This window comes from Lepisma saccharinum, chromosome 2, assembly GCF_977018435.1.
Source record: "Lepisma saccharinum chromosome 2, izLepSacc3.1, whole genome shotgun sequence".
In the NCBI taxonomy this organism is placed as follows: domain Eukaryota; kingdom Metazoa; phylum Arthropoda; class Insecta; order Zygentoma; family Lepismatidae; genus Lepisma; species Lepisma saccharinum.
In genome coordinates this window covers 59014432-59039137 of record NC_139230.1, presented here as the reverse complement: position 1 = coordinate 59039137, position 24706 = coordinate 59014432, and the positions used below count along the sequence as shown (strand labels likewise).

At 34.4% G+C, this 24706-nt stretch overlaps 1 protein-coding gene across 16 annotated transcripts in view; it reads right to left on the bottom strand.

Annotated features, from left to right (window-relative positions):
* The window catches only part of bt (projectin protein bent), a 486238-nt gene that overhangs the window by 128190 nt on the left and 333342 nt on the right, over positions 1 to 24706 (bottom strand). For all 16 annotated transcript variants that reach the window (XM_083117398.1, XM_083117403.1, XM_083117397.1 and 13 more), the window contains 12 exons: positions 23320 to 23517; positions 21167 to 21291; positions 18315 to 18471; positions 16598 to 16897; positions 13165 to 13339; positions 12466 to 12593; positions 10379 to 10523; positions 8745 to 8881; positions 5332 to 5516; positions 4549 to 4663; positions 3746 to 3881; positions 2672 to 2838 (listed from right to left, as the gene is read on the bottom strand). In XM_083117398.1, coding sequence (XP_082973524.1) covers positions 2672 to 2838; positions 3746 to 3881; positions 4549 to 4663; positions 5332 to 5516; positions 8745 to 8881; positions 10379 to 10523; positions 12466 to 12593; positions 13165 to 13339; positions 16598 to 16897; positions 18315 to 18471; positions 21167 to 21291; positions 23320 to 23517 — 1968 coding nt within the window. The remainder of the gene's footprint in view (positions 1 to 2671; positions 2839 to 3745; positions 3882 to 4548; positions 4664 to 5331; positions 5517 to 8744; positions 8882 to 10378; positions 10524 to 12465; positions 12594 to 13164; positions 13340 to 16597; positions 16898 to 18314; positions 18472 to 21166; positions 21292 to 23319; positions 23518 to 24706) is intronic.

Genomic DNA, 24706 nt, shown 5'->3' with positions numbered 1-24706 from the left:
GGTCACCATAAATTAGGGATGGGACAGATTATTTGGTACTCTATAGTTATCAGCCAGGCTCCCACATAGCCAAATGGTTAGCACTCTCACCTTTTGTGCAAGTGGTCCCAGGTATGATTCCTACTGGTAGCCCTGAAAACTTCAGTATTGACCCAGAATCGTAAGGATGATTGGGGAGCTACTTGAAAAGAAGTTGCAGGCTCCAGTCTCAAAAGCCAGAAAAAAAGTGTCAATGGGAACTGACGTGCTGACCACACATCATTAAATAAGAAAAAAATGCTGGGCAGACCCTGGACCTTACAGAGCTGTTGCACCATCGAGTTTAGTTTAGTTATCAGAAAACATAAGTATATCAGTTTTTATGTGAAATTGCTAATCATGTTACTGATCTGATATATTTATACATATCCTATAATTTAGTGTAAAATTCCACCATTTTCATTTTATTATTAATTTTATGTTTATAAACATATAATTGATATGCCCTAAATAACCACTACTTCCATTTTCATAGTAAGACCCATTGCAATTTCATTGCATACATTTAAATAGCATGTGAATAAACCATTCAACTTCTTCATGGAACATTTGCAATGTTACATTGAATTAGTTGAATATTGGTATTGGTAAATTTTACAACATGCATTTCAAAAGTAAGGGCAAATTGTATCAAAAGTGACAAGCAACAGTGGTGAGACCACACATGTAGCTGGGTAAAAATGTTCAAGCAAACATGATATGCCTGAAAGATCATGGTAACTGTGTTCTGGGACTAAAAAAGGCGAGCTTTCGGTAGATTTTACAGAGCCAGGAACAACAATCACATCACAGGTGTACTGTAAAACAGTTCCAAAACTGAGAAGTGCCATTCAGAACTGGCAACGTGGAATGCCGAGCTCAGGAATTGTTCTTCTTCATAACAATGTGTGCCTAAATATTGCTGACCACATGGTCCAGGCAATCCAGAAATTTAGATGGGAAACATTTACAGTTCTGGCTTTGCACCTCTTGCACCTATTGCACCTAGTGACTATCAAATCTTCCTGAACCTGAAAAACTGGCTTCCATCTCACTGGCTTGAAGACAGTGAGATGTTGAAAATGGTAGTGCTGGACTGGCTCTTGGGTAGCAGAATTTTATGCACATTGGATCATGGTACAAAAAATGCTTGGAAAATAATGGTAATTATGAAGAAAATGAAGTAGATATGTTCGTTTATGACCAATTTGCCCTTACTTTTAAAATGCAGCTCATATATTCATACTTTATCAGTATCAGCAAAAAAATTAATATTGTTACATCCCTTGTATAAATACATCATAACAATAAGTGCATAAAAAAGGGATAAAGAAGGTATTGTTTCTTACAGAGCTCAAGATACAAATAAATAGAAAATTTTCCTTGTAAAACATGCATAATACAAATTTTTACAGTTGTTATAAGTTACATTAATAGTTGATGTTATTTTACTCATAAGCACTATTGCATAGTATCTAACTATTAAATTTAATGCTCAAATGAGTGTTGCCGCCCCCTTTGGCAAAGTGGTTAGCACATCGTGCTACGATGCTAGGGGTCCTGGGTTCGAATCCTGGCCTGGGCATGGATATTTGCGAGTGTCCATTCATCAATTTCATCATATCATCACTCATCCTCATCTTCGCAAATTAGCCAAAAATGGCACAAAAAGTGAAGTAAAATAAAGAAAATCAAAATCAAATGAGTGTTGAGTATTAGTGGAACATACGCAAAATTTTCTTCTGTGTTATTTGATTGAAGAAACAAATGCAAAGGAGCATCCAAAGCAAGACAAAAATCCAAACTCTCAAAGTAGTGCCAATTGACTAATGTTTATCAGTTTAATTGGTGCCCAGAAATAATTACAGATAAAATTTCAACAATTCAAGAAAAAAGGATCTTGAGCAAATCTGTAAATTTGAACAGAAAATATGCACTTTAGGATAACTATAGCATTTTGTAGGTTTGGTGCATATTACTAACAATTCCAGAATATAAAAAAATACGTGAAAAACTGTACTTACGTATGCGAGTATGTTGTTCCTATTTTTCTTTCGGTAGAACGACATTTAGGAGATTAACAATCCCCTTCTTCAGGTTCATATGAAAAAACTAGGTACTTAGCATAGTACCACGTCAAAATGTAATATAAGGATTGTGGACAAGGGTTGGTGTGGATACATTTAAAATATTATATCCTCGCCCTAGAGGTATATAAAAAGCTCATCGTTCATTAAAAAAACTTGCACAATAAACCTATTCTCATGTTTTAGTTTTGTAACATTTTTAACATGAGAATAGGTTTATTGTGCAAGTTTTTTTAATGAACGATGAGCTTTTTATATACCTCTAGGGCAAGGATATAATATTTTAAATGTATCCACACCAACGATTGTCCACAATCCTTATATTACATTTTGACGTGGTACTATGCTAAGTACCTAGTTTTTTCATATGAACATGAAGAAGGGGATAGTTAATCTCCGAAACATTGTTCTACCGAAAGAAAAATAGGAACAACATACTCGCATATGTAAGTACAGTTTTTAATGTCTTTTTTTATATTCTAGGATAACTATGTATTTTTATTCAAAATGCTGTGCTCTTTAAATTTACTCTTTTTTCTAGAAAGCAAATAGAGAGATGTACGTACCATATCTTGATTTAGCAGTCATAGTGTCACTGGGTTCACTAGGTTTACTTACTCCACCCTTATTTACAGCTTTTACTCTGAACTGATACTTCATTCCTTCTACTAGATCAGGAACCTTTGCTTCACATTTGTTGCCAATTACTTCAATAGCTTTTTGCCACTTTGAACTGAAAATAAAAGTTGATGATAATAATAATAATAATAATAATAATAATAATAATAATAAACATTACTTCCAAAAACTGGTTAACATCATATGTAAGAATCCCAAAAATAAAAGGCTGGCATATTTTATTCCCTCATAGAATAATAACAGAAAGAATTGAAATGTCATATGTGGGTATAACGCATGACGGATGAATGAAAAAAATCAAACATTCATTTCTACAACTTCATTTTGTAAACACTCTGGTAATTGTAAAGCTACGTAGACTGTAAATGTCACCTACAATTACTACATGGACATTGCACTTGTAACTCTCAGATTTTTGTTTCAAGTCATGTCTGTTAGTGTTTGGTTAAGAATATGCTTTAAGCACTTATAATGCAAACACAAGGAACAACGGAGTAACTGTTTAGTAACAACTTCTTTCATGTTATCTTTCTAACAGGCCACAATGTTTGTAGGTGGAATTCTTTAACAGCCTGACATGGTAAATTTATAACTGTTAACTTTTCCATCCAGGAATATATCCCACATAACTATTTATTTGCTCTGATATCTAATTCAGGGCTAGAATGGCCCCCAAGGAAGAAGGCAATTTGATTAACATTTTTACATACTTGAAAATACAGTCCCAAATGAATTTGTAGACTTATTTGTCATTTTCCTCCTCCCCCTACCAGTCTCCATTGTTCTAACTGACCAGCACATTTCTTTCCTCCCACCTTTCCTCTTGCTCACTCTGTAAATGTTTATTCATTTTCTAGTGTCATAATTCAAAGCTGAAAAAATGTTCATTGAAACAATGCTCCAAAGAAAGAATTTCCTATTTGTAACCACTGCCAGTGAGATTATGTGATAAGAAAAAAATGAGTTTGCTATCTGGTTGAAAAGAAACAATTTAAACTCACCTGTATTGATCCTTCTTCTCAATGATGTAAGATGTAATAGGAGAGCCACCATCTGACTTGGGTGCAGCCCATTTGAGATCAGCATGGTGTTTGTCCCAGTCACGGATATCTGGTTTGCCTGGTCTGTCAGGTTCATCTGGTAATAAACATAACAATGCATGAGTATACAAATAATGTGATTTATTTCTAAAAGCTCAATTACAATATAATTATAATCGAAATTTCAGTGCATTAACAGTGCTTTTTAATTATGTATTTTAAGTTATTATACAGGGTGAACAGAAACTATAGGGACAATCTTCAGGAGGTGTTTCCTGACAGGTAAAGAAACAAAAAATTAATTGCTTTCCTATCTCTCCATGTTGACAATGATTATGACACTGGATTATGTAGTAATGATATAGACAAGAGCATCAACAAAACAAACTAGATTTACTATTTTGTACTGTCACATAATTTTAACACTGCTCAAATAGTTGTTTGTGCTAATAACTAAATGCATGGCCATGGCTAGTGGCAGAAGTTCAGGCTGTTGCCATGTCAGAGCACAATCCCATGTATTTGGAGGATTGAGAGTTTGTTTTTGAAATCCATGTGATACAAACTGACAGTATTTGCTCAAAAAGTGAGGGATGACACAACGCAGCCCGCTTGACATTATTGCACACAGTGTGTGGGAACCAGCAACTTTTGTCCCACTCTCACTTTGCTTTTCACATATGTAACACCAGCGCAATTCTACCCAGCCACCTATTTTCATTTCCGTGCATTTAGATCGGTGAATGTAATTAGTAAAGACTTACTGTATGGATTCTTAGCCAGTGTTGGAACATCTGTTTCAAGTGGGTCAGATTCACCTTCAGCATTCACAGCCTTCACTCTGAACTGATATTCTTTACCCTCATTTAATCCAGAAACCTGTAAGTAAAAAGAAAAATATGATATTAAAGAATAACTAATGAAATTATACTATAACTATTGCACAACAGAACACACTGGACAAACATCTACTACATCTGCAACTACAGTATACTTTCAATAGTGTCTTTATGAAATGAAACAGAGATTTCAAACTACAATTCTCGGGGGCCTCCTCGATAGTTCAGTGGTAGCATCATCACTTTGTAATCAAGGGGTCCCGGGTTCGATTCCCAGTGGAGGCACATAGTGGTTCGGATCCAACTTTAAACTGTAGGTCCAGTCCCGATTAGCCTTACTGTGTATAAAGTGGACTTAAAACAACAAATCAACAAACTACAATTCTGAAGATGCTGGAAATGTGAGTATTTTTCACCTGAGAAATTTCTTTGTGTAATCATGCATTTCAACTTTTCCTTTATTTTCCTTTCAGCAGGTATACCAATTGCAAGTACTTTACAAAGATTTGATACACACATACACTTTGTCCATTTAACTGTTTCAGTTATAATGTTAACATCTTCAGAAATGTGCAAAAATGTCTTCTATATAAGATATTTACTATAATATTACATGATCAATGCTCATAGGAACAGCATTTAAATTTTAATAGGAGTGACAAGTTTCCAAACACTACAAATAGAGTAAATTAAAATACATTTATTTACCTCTGCTTCAGGTGTTTTACTTGTTCCTACAGGAACCCAGCGACCAGTCTCTGTATCCATACGTTCAATTACATAGTGATCTATAGGTTCACCACCATCATCTTCTGGTTTATCCCATTTGAGTTTGCAACCTTCAGCAGTGACATCTGAAACTTGCAAGGGTCCTTTCGGTTTACTTGGTTTGCCTGAAAGCAAATAAAACAGAACATTTTATTTACAATACTATAAAATTAAAATGTAACTAAAAGATATATAGCTCTAAAATTACTTCTATAAGAAACTATGCAAAAACTTAATTGTCTACATTGTAACGATTTTCAGCATTTATTCTATTTATATATTTTTTTACTGACTGAAACTTGTTACAACTCCTTCCTTGTCATCCCATTATGTGATATACGCTCAAAATACGTAAATGAATTGGAGTTAATTGTGTCATCTCTCAATAGATGGCAACACTCAACCCTCCCTCAATTCAAACCGGTTGTCATGCCCTCTGGCAAAAAAACAAAACTAATGAGTTTGGTTTTCCTGATAGATCAGACAGTTCAATGGTTCTCTCATGGGCAGCTGCAAGGGAAAGCGAGTTCTTTCCGCTTCCCCCTCGCTGAGCAGCAAGCATTATTTAATGCAGAAGTTTTTGACTTCAACGTACGAGTGGAACATAACGTTTTGACTGGAGGTACGGCATAGTTTGAAACGGGCAGTTATAAAAGTGAAACTACGTAAGTTGTCCAGTGCATGCTTATGCACAAAAGTTGTAGTTATGGAACTAATGAAGTCTACATATGCTGAAATTCGACAAAAAGGTGCAAAATGGTGAAATTCCAGTTATATCCCTTTTCCATGACTCGCTAGCTATTTAGAAGGACGTAGATGGTGGTAAGGAAGAAAGTGTGGAATGTCGTTATGTACTAGTTCAGGTATGAAAGAGATTTTGGATTATTAGTGCCGTAGTTTGGTGGAAAGATATGTTCATGTCCCAACCACTCTTTGAATTGCAATCACCATACTGACTGTTAAAATTTTTGAAAAGTAAACAAACTATAATTGTGCCAAAGTAAGTAAATGCAAACTTTAAATCGCAAGATAGAGCCTTGATTAAATTTGGTCTTTGGCATAATTTGGTAACCTTCATTTGAACTTATTGAATTTTGCAATACGTACGTAAAATCACGTTCATAAAATTAAAGAACACAAAAAGGAAAAGTGCAAGTAATATTAGAGAACGCAAATAGGAATTGTTGAATTAAATATTTGCTTTTGACTAAAGAAGTTCCCAGATCACAAAGGAGAGAGAATGTGGTGTAAAGTGAATTGAGTTAATCGCGACGACATGGTCATTTAGTCATGTCGTTTTTGAATACTGGTTTACCTGCTCTAAAATTCGAGTATAACCCTTTTCCATGGTGAGCATCTATTGCGTAGTAAATGAACAAGCATTAATTTTGGAACAAGAAAGCACATGAGTATATTTGATTAAATCAAAATGATACACTAGTCAAATTGTAAGGAAACACTCATATGAGTAGTTAGGTTGATTTGGGCATTGAACGCTGGTAAGATAATTTTGTCGGTCAAAATCACAAGAAATCTTTGTATTTGATTTTTAGTAAGAAACATGCATACAAGATGTATGTTGTAACTTGCGTTAGTAATGTTCGCACAAAGGTTGATGTATTTAATTGCAAGATTATAGGAAACTGTCATGGTACGTTAAACGTGCCAAGTGAATTGTAAGTAAATGAGCAATTTTATACATGTCAGCAAATGATGCAAAATGAATTACAAAATAATGCATACTTGAACAAGGATACTTGTAAAAAGTTATTGCTATGAAAACAAATTGTTGTTGCATATATATGTACATATATATATAAATCAAAGAAGGTAAAAGGAAACACTCACCAGACAGTAGAAAAATTCAAAATTTTCGCTAATTTCATAGCATCATCGGTGTGAGGAGAAAGAGACGGAACTTCCGGTTCCGTCTCTTTCTCCTCACACCGATGATGCTATGAAATTAGCGAAAATTTTGAATTTTTCTACTGTCCGGTGAGTGTTCCCTTTTACCTTTTTTGATTTTTACTTAGCCCTTCTGGCCCTCCTTGCTTTTATCCAATATATATATATATATATATATATATATATATATATATATATATATATATATATATATATATATTTATATTTAATCAAAAACAAATAATCTTCTCTCTTGTTACTTGTTATATGAGAAATGGAATTATTGCGAAATTACGTAAATTGAATAAACCTGTTGAATTGTTGAAACTTAAAGCTTACCTCTTGGTTATTTCCAACCTGACATTAGATTGTCAAATGTTGACCTCAGTAGAAAATCACGCGTAGTCAAAGGTGATGGGAGATTTGTTAGTGATATAAGATCTGGGTATGCATAAGTGTGTGATAATCATGACATATGTTGTAAAATGCAAATTCACAAACTGAAAAGTCTCGTGAATATTTTTTCATTTTCAGGTGAAAACACTCTGTTATTATCATATTTCAATCACGCAAGCTTTATTTGGGCCCAGTGTAAGACTAAACAATTAAAGTTCTTAGTAACCTTGAGGTGCTATGAACCACATGACAAATACCTCACACTTCCTATGATTTTGTACGTTCTACTAATTCTTGATTAAAATCCCAGCCTCCAATTTAAGATATTTATGGTAGCTTCTCCCTTTGATTAAAATTAAAGTAAGTAGATCGTTACAACATGTAAACTGAAATTTTATCCCTAAAAGTAGCAATTGTTTTTATTAAGGGCATATTTTTGGCTGACTTTAGTGCTATAAAAAGTCCCTCTCTACTTGTTATTCTCCTGTGTACATAATACTTTATTACTTTCATTGTCTGGGTGTTTCGCAGAGTCTGAATGTTTTGAAAATTCTGCAAACTGCACAATTATCATTATTTTTACAGCAACGTTGTGGACAGAAATGAAGTAGGTGAATAAATAATCATCTTGTGCGAAATTATGAATGTTTTAAAGCAATGGTATAACTCCACTGGAATGCGTACACCATAATAAGTATTCTGAACTACTTTGAACTGTTACAATTTTCAAGTATTGGTATCAGTGGGAATCGGTACAAGTATCAGCAAAGCTATCAATATCAGTTTCAAGTGTTATCGGCTCAGCCCTACTTTCAATGCATTCATTTTCCTAAAAAGCATTCCTTAAAATAAAAAAAATAAAAAATAAAAAAAGACTGACTTCAAACAGGTTTACTTCATTGACTTAGCTGACAGCTGAATTTTTTTATCACACAGCAATGATTTAAAAAACATGATGAATAATGTAGAAACTGAGTACGTATATTCTTCATTTCTTTTTGTTGCATAATACAATGTTTATTACAGTTAAGTAGAGAATGATATATACTTACTCAAAACTGTTATTTCTACTTCTACTTGGTCAGACCCAGAGTCATTTTTAGCAGATACAGTGTATGTACCAGTATCTGATCTCTTAGCCTTTTGAAGGATGAATGTGGTTTTGTATTCTTCATTCTCAATTTTGAGCCTAAAAAATAAATAAATAAAAATGTGTGAAAAGAATTACATCAGAATTTTATGAGAATTTATTATATTGCAACGAAATATTATACATGCAAGAAAAAAGGTACTGCAAAGTTAATTCACGATAGTATCCTGATCAAGCGAATCTCTTACATGCTTATTACTGCCAATTCTTATGAGATTGAATAAGATTTTAAATATTCTCATGCATCCAACTTTCTGTTGCTGTATTAAGATTACTGCATGAATAACATGCCATATCATTTAATATAAAAAGTGCATGGAGACATACTTGAAGAAAAAGTGATGAACTCTGCAATAACTGAATATGAAAGTACAAATATTATGGTGAGAATGAAAGAAATTGATGAAATAGATGAAAAGAAACACAATGAAACGTCTATAGCTTACCCAATGGAATCTATTAGTAGTACAAAGAATATACATTATGATCAAGATAAGAAAAAAAACTCTCATTCAGTAAAACTTGAATCATGGCAATGCACGTAGCAAGTTTATTACAAAGCTAAATTAATTCTAAATGAATATCACCTTTCAATTAAAAATAAATCATCAATTGTACTGATTATAGTGTAACTTACAAAGTGGTTAAATTTAAATTACAAATCTATAGAACACTGTAAATACTACTTTAATATTCAGAGACATTAATTGTTTATCAACTTAAAACCCATATATGTTATCTATACATCTAATTACTTAACATGGTGCTTTTATGCCACTAGTCATATTGAATATTTGGTGTTTTCATCACATGTTTACAGTTCATTGAGAACTAAAAGGATTAGTTCAATTTACAATATTCAAAGGAGTAGCAGCTACTAACATTTTATTTTAAAGTGTAACAACTAGGTAAGTCAAGCCTGCACAAGTGAAAGTTTAATTATATGTTTTCAGTGAACAATAGTCTAAAATTTATAATGAAAGAAATGTAATATGAATCACTTTTTTATTGGGATCAGAAAATTGAAATATATATATATTAGGGATGGGACCCATTAATCGGTACTCTATCGGTATCGGCCGATATAGGCATATCGGTGTATTGGTTTATCGGTAATTTTACCGATCCGATATATCGATAAATATCTTATAATTTAGTGCAAAATTCTAACATTTTGTTGTAATTTTTATGGATAATCTCCATGCCCTTCTTTCTAAAAAGGTAAATGTCTAAATATTCAACTTCTTTTGCACTGCAGTTACCTTGAAACATGCATTTATTAAGGAGACCAATGATCATTTCAGGTTCTTCAAGGACCATTTCTAATTTTATATCGGATCGGTAGAATATCGGTTATCGGTATCGGTAAATTTTATATCGGTACTTTATCAGTATCGGCCAAAATTTCATATCGGCCCATCCCTAATATATATATATAATGTGGGACAATTTATAAATCTAAAATGAGAGTTCCACAACATACACAATATACTAACTTATATTCTAATTAACAAGTGTTTCTTGGCATAACTGTACCTTTCTTGAGATCTTAAGACTTGTTCCTTTAATGTCCATGTAATTTTTGGTGGTGGTTCACCTTTCACATCTGCTTCAATGCGTAGCATTTGGCCACTATGAATTACCTTCTTCTGCAAATTCTTACGATCAATGTATGGAGCCACTGTAAATGTAAGATATCAAATGCAATATATATTATCTAATCAAAATGCATTTCTAAACATTAATTTTAACAAATTGCTGGAATATGTAATCTGATATATTGTAAATAAAACACTATACATATGCACCTCCCCCAACCACATATACACATTTTTACAGATAAATGCTGCAGTGCTGAGTTTTAACATTCAAATCTTCATGACAAGGTTTTTGTGTGCGATGGTGATGAGGATGATAATGATAATAATATTTTAAATATATAGGAGTGTAGGTGTCATTTATCACAATAGTATATGTGCCCAAAGAGTTATTTTGAACTACTGAATTTCTATTGATGTCTATCATAAGCAACATGCATCCCTGATATCTAAACTTTGATGCTCTACAATACATTCATTCAAAAATTTTCTCCTGGCTTGCCAACTTAGGAATAACATCACAACTATATGGCCAATAGGATGATGACATGGGTGAAAAACAACAACATAAGCAGAAATATTGAGAAAAACATGTTTTACAGATGTCATACAATTTTGAGAAAGAACATATTTATGCATGTGATAACCAGAACATACATATTTATAAATGTGAAACAAATAAACCAAAACCTTAATACAGCTTACATTGAACACTACGTGAACATTATTCATATCCAAAGCAGAGGAACTAGACTTTTTCCAGGAGAAACTTAGGAATGATCTACCTCAGACTCACATTTACAATACACGTGGGTTGGAGATTTAATAGTGGCAACCATTTATTTACAAATGATATGAAAGAGATACGTCTGTGAAATTATTACAGCCCTTCGATGTAGTCACCAGTATTGTATACAACCCACTGCCAGCGGAAGTTGTAGTATACCTGTAGCAGCGCCTCTTCTGTTGGTGGTTAGAAAAGCATGTCTATTGCCTGTAGAATCTCTGGAACAGTTCGAAAGCGAATGCTTAGTCACAATCAAAGTCACAGGGGCAGGTAGAGCACCTGCCAGCCCCATCGAGCTAACAAATCAGCCTCAGGTTGCTGATCGTGCTACATGTGCCCTAGCATTGTACTGCAAAGTGATGGGAGGATTCAGCCTCTTGTTTCACAATGCAGGTTGCAGGTTATGTTCCCAAAATGAACATTAATACTGTGCTTTGATGGTTTGTCCTTGAGGTACGGTATGCGTTAAGATAACACCATCAAAGTCGTACATGAGAATCACCATACACAACTACACAACTGCACAACTTTAGACTGCCAACTCCAATGATATTCTATTCCTCTCATCTCTGCGCATGTACCTAATGTTGGAAGGAAGAGTCCATTTACTGCGAGGTAGGTTAGGTATCACACTAATATGTGGTATAAGCGAGAAGTACCGATTCCATTTCATGGCGGGTATACAGCAGTGTTGCCACTATTAAATCTCCAACCCACGTATATGGACAAAGATGGCACCATGAACATCTTAGATCCTAGCATCAAGGTGTGAAGCAACGCATGGTTAAACTTTTTTTGCTCTTAGGTTTTAAAATGCAAAAGTAGCTCTCATTATGGATGCAGGGCTAAAACCTAATATTGAGCATCATCATTCAACTGGTGTACCAAAATCAAACCATAAACATTACGACATTTAAGAAACCAGCTTCCAATGAAAATCTGTAGTGACCACTCCACTACACCCAACCACTTTGCCAAAGTCAATAAGTCATTTTAAGTTTTATCAATGTCATGCATTCTACTTGACAGTTTTACAAACTATCCAATGCTGTGATACTTATTTCAAACTTTAAAGGGCTGCCTGACAGGTTAATGTTGAGAATATGATACAAGAAGTGCTAGAATTACGTTCATAATATAGACAAAATTAGCTTATCTCATGAAGTTTTAAATTACATGACCATCTGTCAAATTATCATCTACTTCCATATTTTGATACAAAATAAAAGGAGACTTACAGAAACGTGGTTTCGCTACAACTGATTTTGATGGGTCACTTGGTTCACTTGGTCCTGCTTTATTGACAGCCACTATTCTAAATTCATATTCATGCCCTTCATCCACACTTGTTACACGAGCTACAGTCCTGAAAAATAAGAATACAAGAGAATACATTATTATAATTTCCAGCCTGGATAAAATAAATAATTCCTTTGCAACAGACTGAAATGCCCAGAAATTTTATGTTATAGTGTTTCTGAATGTAATAGGTTACAAATGCAACATTTGTATTTGTATGTTGCTCTCTGCCACTTTTGGCTAATTGTGGTGATGAGGATGAAATTATGATTACATGAAATTGATGAAGGGAAACTCATAAAGGAAAGCTCAAATCTGACAGCTCAACAATGCACTTGGTCACCAAGGTGGCTACAAAGGTTAATTTCATGAAAACTGCTATCACTACCATATTGACTTTCTAATGTGCGATAACTTCATGTTATCTGAGATGAGATAATTTTGTATTTTATTGACAATTACACATTACTGTACTCTTTATTGACTATGTGATTTTATATTTGTCCCAGATGTAAATATCTGTAGCACATGAGAGTACACTTGAAATACTGAAATAGGCTGGTATAGCAAAATGAAAGTTGATATGATTGCAAGCCAGTATATGCTCCATGAAACTATCACAATGAATTGTCAATTACCTGTCACCTGGAGTAGTCATTGCATCAACCCAACTTCGGCCTTCCTTATCACGCATTTGTATAATGTATTTTTCAATAGGAGCACCACCATCTTTCACTGGTGGTCTCCATTCAAGTTCAACAAAGTCCTTATCCCAGTTCCTAGGTTCAGGTCTTCCTGGTTTGCTAGGTGGATCTGCATGAAAAAAATAAAAATTGACAAATATTCATAGTTGTTGGCACAAACCTGACTCAATTGCACAAATAGAACTTTCATGTAATGCCCAGACTCCTTTACCTATTAATCTTGTGATACAGAAGCAAAAATGAGAGCTCAGGACACAGATTGTCAAGAATTGAGAACTTGCTAGTATAGCAGCTTCCAATTGACAGAAATTTCTAGATACAAAAAACTACTCTGGCCACTGGTGAATGAACTGAACATACAAAATAGCAATATATCTCTTTATCCCTCATTAACAACAAACAGATTACAAAAAATGTTTCTTTCTGATGGACATGCTTTAAATTTTAAATAGAACACACTGACAAATAATTATTACTACAGTTTAACCCTTTTACATTTGATAAGCATTAGCACATATATGTACTGATGCAATTTTACATATCTGATTTGATATGAAATGGCAAACATTTTGTTCAGTACTTGAACTTCCAAGAAATTTCTTATGGGTTTTGTCTTACAAAATAATAATAATATTGTATTGGGATATATGTTTAACCTCTTGACTACCACTACATACGGCCCGTACATAGTCAAGCCTGCATGCTCTCCTACCACTACGTACAGCCCATACATAGCTGGTACTATTGGCCAAAAAGGCAATATTCTTACATGGTAATGGCCAAGAAAACATACAAATGCCTCTGGTTGGGAAGGACCAAAGTCTGCATGTTGCTGTGATGTCATTTGAGCACGTGACTATTGCAAGCAATGAGCAAAGCACGCTCGTTACGCCATCTGTTGCTGAAAGTACGTAACCGTGCTATTGAGGAGACCTGTGTTTCTTTGTTTTGTTGCATATTTTGTAAAACAAAAGCAGAAACATATGGAGGAGGAGGATAGTAAATCATCGGATTATGTTCCGGAAGAAGAGGAGAGTGACTGTAGTGAGTCTGAATATTCAGATATATCCGATGTGGAAGATGAGGCAAAGTTTGTTGGAGATTGGACATACGTGAACGATCCTTTCAGTGATGCACATGAGAATCTGTGTTATCAGTTTGAAAATGACTATGATTTTCTTCCTGCTGCCGTGGCTGAGGAACTGTCAACACCTGGCAAGTGTTTTGAAGCATTTTTTTTGTATGTTGTAAAATATTTGTGTGCATGGACTAACAAGAGAGCCTACATGGAGTATGCTAAATCGGATCATCCGATATTGACAGTTTATGGTCTCAAGTTACAATTGCAGAAATGTACGTATTTTTTCTTTGATGTTTTTAAGGAGATAACACATTGCCCTGAAATTAGTGATTACTGGTCTACAAGTGTGTTGTGTAGTGGCCCTAAGTTTTTTACTTCCATGATTATGAGCCGAAATATGTTCCAATCTATTCTAAAATTTTTGTGACTTTCTGACCCTGCCCTTGCAAAACCCAAAGCCCCACTTACTCGGCTAGGTCATTATTTGGCTTTGTTGAGGGAGGCTTGCCAATTGTTGGTTGACCCAGGTGAACACATTGTGATAGAAGAATGTTTGAAGCTGTATAAAGGAAGATTACATTTTCGGCAGTACATAAAAGACAAACGTTCATGTTTTGGACTAAAACTTTTCGGTTTGTGTCCTAGTGCAGTCGAAATGCGTGGATGTACATGGAATTTCACATTATACATAGGAAAAGATTTATATGAAATTCCTAGTCATCCTGATTCACATATTCTTCCAGTTTCAGAACATGTTGTTGTATATTTAGCTCAACACCTTCTTGAGCAAGGGAGGCATATTGTTGTCGATAACTGGTACCTTTCCACAAGGTTGGCAGAATACCTTCTGACAAAAAACACTTACATAACTGGAACCATACGTACTAATCATGGTGTGCCTGAATTCTTATGTACAGAAGCACTTCAGAAGGGTCAATCCTGTTTCATTTGCAACAAGGATCAGTTGCTAGTGAGATTTTGTGACAAGAGAAATGTGTATGTATTGACTACAAGGTATACTGCTGGGATGTGTGCAAAAACTCGACACTTGGCAGGCAGAAAAGTGCAGAATTTGAACAAACCATCGCACATTGAGAAGTACAATGAAGTAATGGAATCAGTAGATGCAACTGATCAAAATCTTGATCCCTATAACCCTGCCAGAAAATCATATACCTGGTTCAAAAAATTTGGAATCCACATGGCTGCAAGGATGCTTCTGAATGCGAGAGTACTGTTTCAAAGAACTCTTGTCAGGAAAGTAAGGATGAAGGATTTTATTTTACAAACATGTAATGAACTTCTCTGTAAATACAATGCTGTTTTTTGTGAATTATCAGAAGAAGAGGGAAGCTTCATGCAGCATCCTCCGTTAGGACAGAAAAAAAAAGGAAACAGAAACCATGCAGAGTTTGCACAAAACAAGGTCGCAGGAAGGACACTTGAACGATGTATGCTGGATGTAAAGATGAACCTGGCATTTGCAGCCTCACAAAATTTAGAAGAATACCACACATAGTTTATGTTAGCCACACACTGTATTCAATTTTTCTATATAGTTTGGATTTTCACATTTTTTCTTGTGTTCATTTGTTTTTCAACACCCCTTTACATGTGTCTGATGGGGGACTGAATAATGTTAATTCTAATCATTTGAATACAAAAATTATGGAATTAGCAAACAATGTGATAGATGATTTGTTTGCACTATCGCTGGGTGTTGCCTAATGCTCTCCGCATAGCATGGTCATGGGATTCTGCTCTCTATCTATAGGCTGGGATTCAAAGGGTTAACAGTGTTTACAAATTTTGTTGTTATATTTCAAAAAGCTGTAAAATTTAATGGTAATGCAAGCTTTCTTTGCATCAAATATATGTATTTCTCCTTGTTTGTTCCTGCTGAAGTTTACTAAGGAGAACTTTCTTTCTTTAAAAAAAAAAAATAGTATTTCACTTGTTTTCTAGACCTTTAAAAATCTTTGGAACTTTTTTCATTTATTTTATGTCACTTCTCTGTCACTTTTGGCTAATTGTAAAAATGACGATGAGTGATGATTAGATGAAATAGATGAAAGGACAATCACAAAGAAGACCCATGCCCAAGCTGAGATTCGAACTCAGAAGCTTTAAAAGCAGACAACTGCATGTGCTCAACCATCAAGCCAGTGTTTTGAATTATGGTTTCCAGTTTTGCAAGATCAGTAAGTTACATTTCAAAATATAAGAATAGGCTTTTTTGTTACCTTTTCAAACATTTTAAAAATTAATTTTAGAACTCACACTTACCGAATGGATTCTTAGCAATTATTGTTCCATCTGTTTCCAATTCTTCTGATTCTCCTTCCTTGTTCACAGCTTTTACACGGAACTTGTATGGTTTACCTTCCTGTAAACCTGTAACATTAGCTTCAGGTTCTGTAGATTTGCCACATGGAAGCCACTGTCCTGTTAAAGGATCCAATTTCTCAATTTCATAATATTCTATAGGAGATCCACCATCATCATCTGGCTTTTTCCATTTCAGTTTACAGCCATTTTTGGTTACATCTGATACATCTAGTGGGCCTTTAGGTTTAGTTGGTTTACCTTTAGAGAAATAACAAAAAATATATTTAGTAAATATTGATAGTTGCAAGTATGTCTTTAAGTACAAACAATTTTTAAAAGGAAATTATAAAGTTTACCTGAAATTACCAGTGATAGTAATTTAATAATTTCACTAGTACCAGATACAATGAAAATGGGTTAATTTAAATTCTACCTTGTTGAACTTCGCTTTCAATAAATCAAATATCCATATTTATGTTCAGTTGCAGCTGCTAACTTTTTCAGGACAACTATGTACAAATTATGTCCTGAAGCTTGAAACACATTATCCATCAAGAAGAAGGAAAACTCACCAAGCATTGACAGTTTAGTGTTATGCAAACCACTGTAAAAATTATACATACAAAAATTTATGTTAACAATGACATGTGAGAATGTACTTACTACTGCATAAACCTGGCAATGCTAGTGACTCTACTACGGTTTTCTTTTGTGTTTGGTAGATAAAAAATACTTCTTAGTAGCAGCTAATGTTCTCCAATCAAATTGAAAGGAACCAGAGGCTTTCAACTAAATGCCAAAAATGAACTGAAATCCCAATTTTACATTCTTGGACTTAATAGTCTCACTTTCCTGATCCCAATAAAGCAATATATTATAACGTATTCCTGGAATTTATATTTTCCCACATTAAAAGTTCCTTGGTGTCTGTGATTTTTCTTTTTCATATTTTGCATAACTTTACTGCCATTTTGGCTAATCTGGACAATGAGAATGAATGATGATTAAATAAAATAGATAAATGAGTATGCCTGCAAAAGAACATCCATGCCCAAGCTAGGATTCAAACCTGCGGTGGCTTTCTTTAGCCTCAGTCCCTTGAAAAATGTATAATCTAAGTTCTACTGTGTAAGGCTCATTTATTTAAAGTACTTGTTCTTAGACACACATACATTATATATATATTATACTTGGCTTATGCCTAATACCATTTGGTGACTGAACCAAACATGGAGTTCAAAGAAGACTACCAAATTTTAATATGTCACAATACACATATATTTTCTAATGTTGAGTCCTGGAGAAGGACTACAGTTAGACACTTGAAACCTAGACATCTCAAAAAATTCAAAGATCAGGTTCATTGTCATTCCTTTGAAAGTCAACAGTGGACAAAAATTTTAGTAGGTTCTTACAACAGACTATTTCCTTCGTATTGCACTTAATTCCTTCTCTGTGGTCCTGACCCAACTTCCATGCATTATTTCATTCATCAGTTCTTACTGACATAACTAGGACTATTGCAAGACATTAGGATTATAATAAATGAAATATTTTCAAATTTTGCTGCTTTGAGTAATTTTGATCTGTGACTAAAAGTACTTATTTTTTTAATTTAGCATATATATGATGTTATTTACTAATTTTACCTCCAACAAATAACTGAAAATCTTACCTAGTACTAGAATTTCAAATTCAGCTGTGTCTTCTCCAACAGAATTCTTAGCATTTATAACATATTTTCCACTGTGTGCTCTTTTGGCTCTCATAATAAGGAACTTTGTATTGTAGTCACCACTGTCAACACGAATTTGGTCCTCCGTTATCAGTTCCTGAAAAAGAAAGTTTATGTCTTTATATTCTTATAAATAAATCTACATCTACTAAGACATTATTTCAAGTTTTATATTAATATTATAACAGATTATGATCTATGTGAAATTAGAGTAACCTGATTTTTTTAGACAGGTGTAAAATACAGAGTGCATAAAAAAGAATGAAACTACTTTACATATTTAGTATGAATTAATCATTTATGATACAACAATGTGCAAGGCATCAATGAACAGGAAAATTCTTCATGCTTTATTCACACTCATCATGTGCTTGCTACATTTCTGCCAAATGATCTGTCTTTTATTATTATTATTATTATTATTTAGCATCACTTTTCTGCCTCTTTTGGCTAATTGCAACAATGAAGATGAGTGATAATATGATAAAATTGACGAAGAAGCACTCCCAAAGAACACCTATGCCCAGTTTGGTATTTAAACCTGGGATCCCTGGTATGTAGTGCTAACCACTCCACCACGCAGGTCACAGAGGTTAGTGTAACAAAATGGCAAGTAATATGAAGAAGGCATGCCATATACCTAGTCTTACCATAAATACTCTCACAAAGTTTTAAGTAACTTGACACAAAATGCTGAGAGATATTGTAATATCCTAATAACATTACTGAAATGGATGCATGACAAATCAAAATCACAAATCATTATTCAAAATGGCCATGCTTAGCACGCACACATTCCATAAGTCTTTGTGGCCATGCATCAATTGAATTACGCAACACATCGACTGGAAAATGAGCAACTGCCTTCAGAAGGGACCGCTTTAAACTTTCAATATTGGGATGTCTCTTCTTGCAAGCTATCTCCTGAAGCTTGGACCACAATTTGTAGTCCAAAGGGTATAGGTCCGGACTTGCAGAAGGCCAATCAGAAGTAAAAATTAAGACTGGTACATTTGCTTCCAGCCACTGCTGTGTTGTTCGGGCCCCATATGTTGGGGCTGAATCATGCTAGAAGCTCCAGTTCTGACCATGGAAGAGAGTGTTGTTGACATTCTTGACTAGTCTCTCAAGCACTGTCTGCTGGTACACTTTGGCTGATGTTTTTACCCCTTTTTCACAGAAATGGAGTGTGCCCTCATAGCAAATGTTCCAGACTTCATTTCCACTTTAGATTGGACTTCTGCAAGTCCGGACCTATACCCTTTGGACTACAAATTGTGGTCCAAGCTTCAGGAGATGGCTTGTAAGAAGAGACATCCCAATATTGAAAGTTTAAAGTGGTCGGTCTCTTCTGAAGGCAGTTCTCATTTTCCAGTTGATGTGTTGCGTAATTCAATTGATGTGTGGCCACAAAGACTTACGGAATGTGTGCGTGCTAAGGGCGGCCATTATGAATATTGATTTGTGATTTTGATTTGTCATGCATCCATTTCAGTAATGTTATTAGGATATTAAAATATCTCTCAGCATTTTGTGTCAATTTACTTAAAACTTTGTGACAGTATTTATGGTAAGACTAGGTATTGTAGTGAAGACTAAGCAGCAAAAGATCTGCTAGATTTACATTAGAGCTGGCCTCATCGTGGTGTGATCAGTATAACATGCTATGAGGATGAGCCTCATATTCTATGCCTCAGGTTCATCCAAGGCATGGATTTTCTGCAAGAAAGGAACGTCACCTTAAGGTGATGTCTGTATTGTATTTGTATACAATTGGAACAACTCTAACATATTGGTATGATGTGCAATATTTTATCAAGAGTTTAGTGACAGTAACCATTTCTAAGTCATTTTTTAAAATTAAAACCTGAGTTTTCTGTGTTAATTAGAATGCAAGTTAGAGGCACACAATTTTTTTTTCATTTTCAACACCCTGTACCTTGTACACTTAAACACCAATATTTAATAAATATCAAAGCCATGTCATACTCTCTTTCTTTTAAGAGACAGGTCTCCATATTGGAAGACATAGGTTGACTGAACCACACCTACTATGAATGGTGGATTTTCATGGTGATGAGGACATGACTTAGTACAGCCTCCCAGGTAAGTGTGTACTGAGCCAAGATCATCTTGATTGTGATCAATTACTTCATATATTGCAATATTGCAAATTTCTACACATTTCGGGAAGATAGAACTAATTTAATATCTTTACTTAGCCAGAATGAATTACACAATACATGACTCCATAGAGGCTATCTTCCATAATTTGCTGATGACATAGTACTGAACAGAAAAACAGCATGTTGCCAGGAGTGTATTTTATTAGTGCATGTTCAAAACCCACTATTATGATAATGGCCTATAGCTGTAATACATAATAAATTTTAGGGGCAAGAGATAGGATTCAAAGCCTAGAAAAACACATTTTGAAGAACCTTTCTACTGATGGGCGAATTTGCTAGATTTGCAACAGGATTTTGAAGTATAATTGCAGTTAATACCAGAACAATGTTGATTATTTTGTGTTTCATTATCTATCATTCTCAGGCCCTATGAAATTCAGATAGATGTAGTTGCAATTTACGCAACTCATGGTGGTATGGGAAATGTTCACCAGAACAACACACTAAACAAAATAACACAATATGTTAGTGTATATCATGCCGATATAAAATGAAATTTCTTACTTCTTAATTCAATATTTTTTTTTGTAGCACAAAAATATCCACATTCATATAATGAAGCAACAGGAATTAATATTACTGTTCTGAATTATAAATGCTTACCTTTCCATTAAAAGTCCATGCAACTGCTGGTGGAGGCTCACCAATTATATTTATATCCAGATTTACTACTTGACCAACTTTCAATGTAATATTTTGTACATTAGTACGATCAATGTATGGCTTCACTGTAAAGATGAAATGAAAATAGTAACGGGATTATTTTTTTGTGCACTTTACTTAACAAGTTTAATACTTAAGGAAATATTTATTCAATAAAAATCAAACTTTCACTACATATACTTGACCAATCACAGTATATTGAGAACAACTAATTAGAAGTATTTTGTATGTCTTAGAATCCACATAATATTATCTTCGTAGGTAATGCAATTTCATAAATGTTGAAAGGAGGTCATTGACTACTGGCTCATATGGACAGGTAAACATACTAATTAATACAATGAAATAATGAACTAATATCTGGAAAGTTTGTGCATGTACTAAATTCAACTTGCAACTCAAAGAATTTCAGATATACTGATGGGTTACAACATATTGACTGTTGATTTGTATACACAAGTGGACTGGCCACTCAAGATGATTTCTATGCAATAATTAAGTATTCAATCTTTTATGCTTAGCACTAATATATCTATTATTTACTTAAACACACTTCTACAGTGACCAATTAATATATAACGCATTAAATTAATACTCATCAAGTAGTAACTCTTTTAACCTTTTTAGTTCTGGTTGATAGCAACTTTTGATTGTCGATTCCTATCAACACATATACAGGCTGATTGGGACAATTTATGTTGTGCTTAAGCTAGCATTAAAATCCACATGAAACAATAGAAACAAATATTAGTCAGCTCTGAAAGTGCACTGGAACTGTTAACAACAGTGTCCTGATTCCATGCATAAATTTACTTTGCTAGACCATTTTCAGTAAATGGTGGGACGAGACTAAAGTATAGACTTTTGCTTATCTAATCTATATGATTCCTTATGTGTGATTGTAATTCTCAAGGGAGCGAATTTACAATATAGAGAAAGTCTCCAATTTTTTTAATTTTCGGTATACTAACTAATTTTGGCCTCCTAATCACAAATCTGTTGTTAAAAATTGGGGGTCACATCTCGAAATTTGAAAAAAAAAAAAACGTTTTTTTTTTAAATTTATATATAGGTGTATATCCGTAGTTTTACGAACGAAATGTTATAAGTTTTAGAAACGAAATGTTATAACTATGCTTGCCTAACCCAACTTAACCTAACCTAACCTTCCGTGAATGGTTTGTGGGCCAATAATCACTTTCAATAAGGAATTCCTAGTTTTGTAGCACGTAAACGACGAACAATGTTTCACGGAACACGCCATTTTTCCTGAAATCAGCGGTGGAGTATTTGCATATTTTTACGAACGAAATATTATAACTATGCTTGCCTAACCTAACTAAACCTAACCTAACATTACCTGAATGGTTTGTGGGCCAATGATCACTTTCAATAAGGAATTCCTAGTTTTGTAGCACGTAACTGACCAACAATGTTTCATCACTACCGGAGATGCCATACTTTCCTGAAATCAATGTTAAAGCACTGTTGCCAAACTTACCTGTAATTAAAGCTCGCATTCCACATGTTCCCCTACCTCGGGGTTCTCAGGGTCAACATCGTCATCTTCATCTCGCAGGTTGCCGTTTGTGGGATTGTATAACATTCCGGCAAGCTTGAAGAATTCTAATGTGCGGTCACATTGTAACTGAATGCATATTTTGATGAACATGTATTTGGCGAGGTAACCAGAGTAAAAAAAAATCTTTGTTCCACTAGCATTTAATGTGACTTTCGCTTGCCTCCATTCGCCTAAATTAAATCACTTTCAACGACCAATGCTCTGAACAGTGTGGCAATGCTGTAGACAGCACAAGGAATTTTGAACGTCATTTGTTCTGACATGGAAGATTGTGCCCGTGTTTCTTTATGGAGAATTATCGCGGTAAATAACAACGTTATTTTACAACTTCTACAAGTAAATGTACAATTTTAACACGCGACCCCCGTCTCGTAACTTGAGATACGTCACTAGGAGTGCATAAGAAGTTAGTATAAGAAGTATGGAGTGAATTAGAGACTTTCTTTATATTGTAAATTCTTACCTTCTCAAGACCATACGGAATACTGAAAATGTGTCAAATGCTACTTACAGAATCGTGCCTTAGCAGTATGTGGACTTGTTTCTTCACTTGGCTCACTTTGTCCTGCTTTGTTAACAGCACGGACACGGAATTGATACTGGTTTCCTTCTTCAAGTTTATTTACAACTCCCTGACAGACATTTCCTTGTACTTCGGCAGCTTTCAGCCATGTTGATCCAAATTTATCTATCATTTCAATCACATAGCCTAACGAAAGAACATGAACAACCATGGTTAAGCCCAAATACTTTTGCATGAAAAGTCAAACATCTTAGACAAAACGTAAACAAAAGGATCATGAATTTCATTAAAACTGACTGGAATTTACTGTTTATAATGAGAGCTGTTAAGTACAAAAGTTTGTTAAATAAATTCAGCAAGAATTTTCTTTGTATTCACTGAAAAGTTTGTCAAAGTTTATTTAAGCCTACTTTATGCACAGGTAGACTAATCAGGACTGAACCTGCAGTTTAAAGTGGGATCCAAGCAACTTTGTGCCTCCACTAGGATCAAACCTGGGACCCTTTAATTACAATGCAATGGTGTTACTGCTACACCATCAAGGAGACTGTATATAACTTGAAGCACATTTGGCACAGCCTAGAACTATTTAATCTCTCACAAGTAATCTTTGATCAAACAAAGTATAGGAAATATTTTGTTAATACTGACAGAATAAAAGTAGGTAGAGGGAAGATAAATACATATAAATACGAATATTTATTATTTTTCTTCAATATTTAATGTTACTTATTTCTACCACAAAATGTAAATGGAATTATAAACTTGTGCACTTATTTGCGAACATATTACAATGGTGCGTTTTACTCACTATCAATTCAAATAAAAATATATAAATAACTTATGTGAGTGAATCACTTATTTGGGGTTGTATTTACACCAAAATGACCAGTAAAACATAAGCTAAAGTACCAGTGACTAGATTTTCAATAGGAAGTTTGTCTAAAATTCTCAAGATTTGGCTGAAATGTTCTGAATTTGTAGGAAGTACAAGGGTCGTTCAAGGTTGAACGGGATTTTCGTACGTAAAAAATCGATGAATAGCCGGATCATGATGAAACGTGCGGGTGACGTAATGTATTCCTTCGCGAGTAACTAGCGCCCGGCATGACGTATTTCGCGCATGCGCAGCAGTTGCAGCGAATATGGTGGCAAGCAGTGTGTCTGTGGCTGTGGAGCAGCGGTGTGTAATCAAATTTCTCGTGAAGGAGAAAGTGAAACCAGCTGAAATTTTCAGACGATTGAAAGCACAGTATGGTGAACAAACGATGTCACGGACAAGAGTGTACGAATGGTGTGAGCAGTTTCGCGAAGGACGGGAGCTGGTGACAAATGAAGCACATGGACACATTCGCCCGACTGCAGTCATACCAGT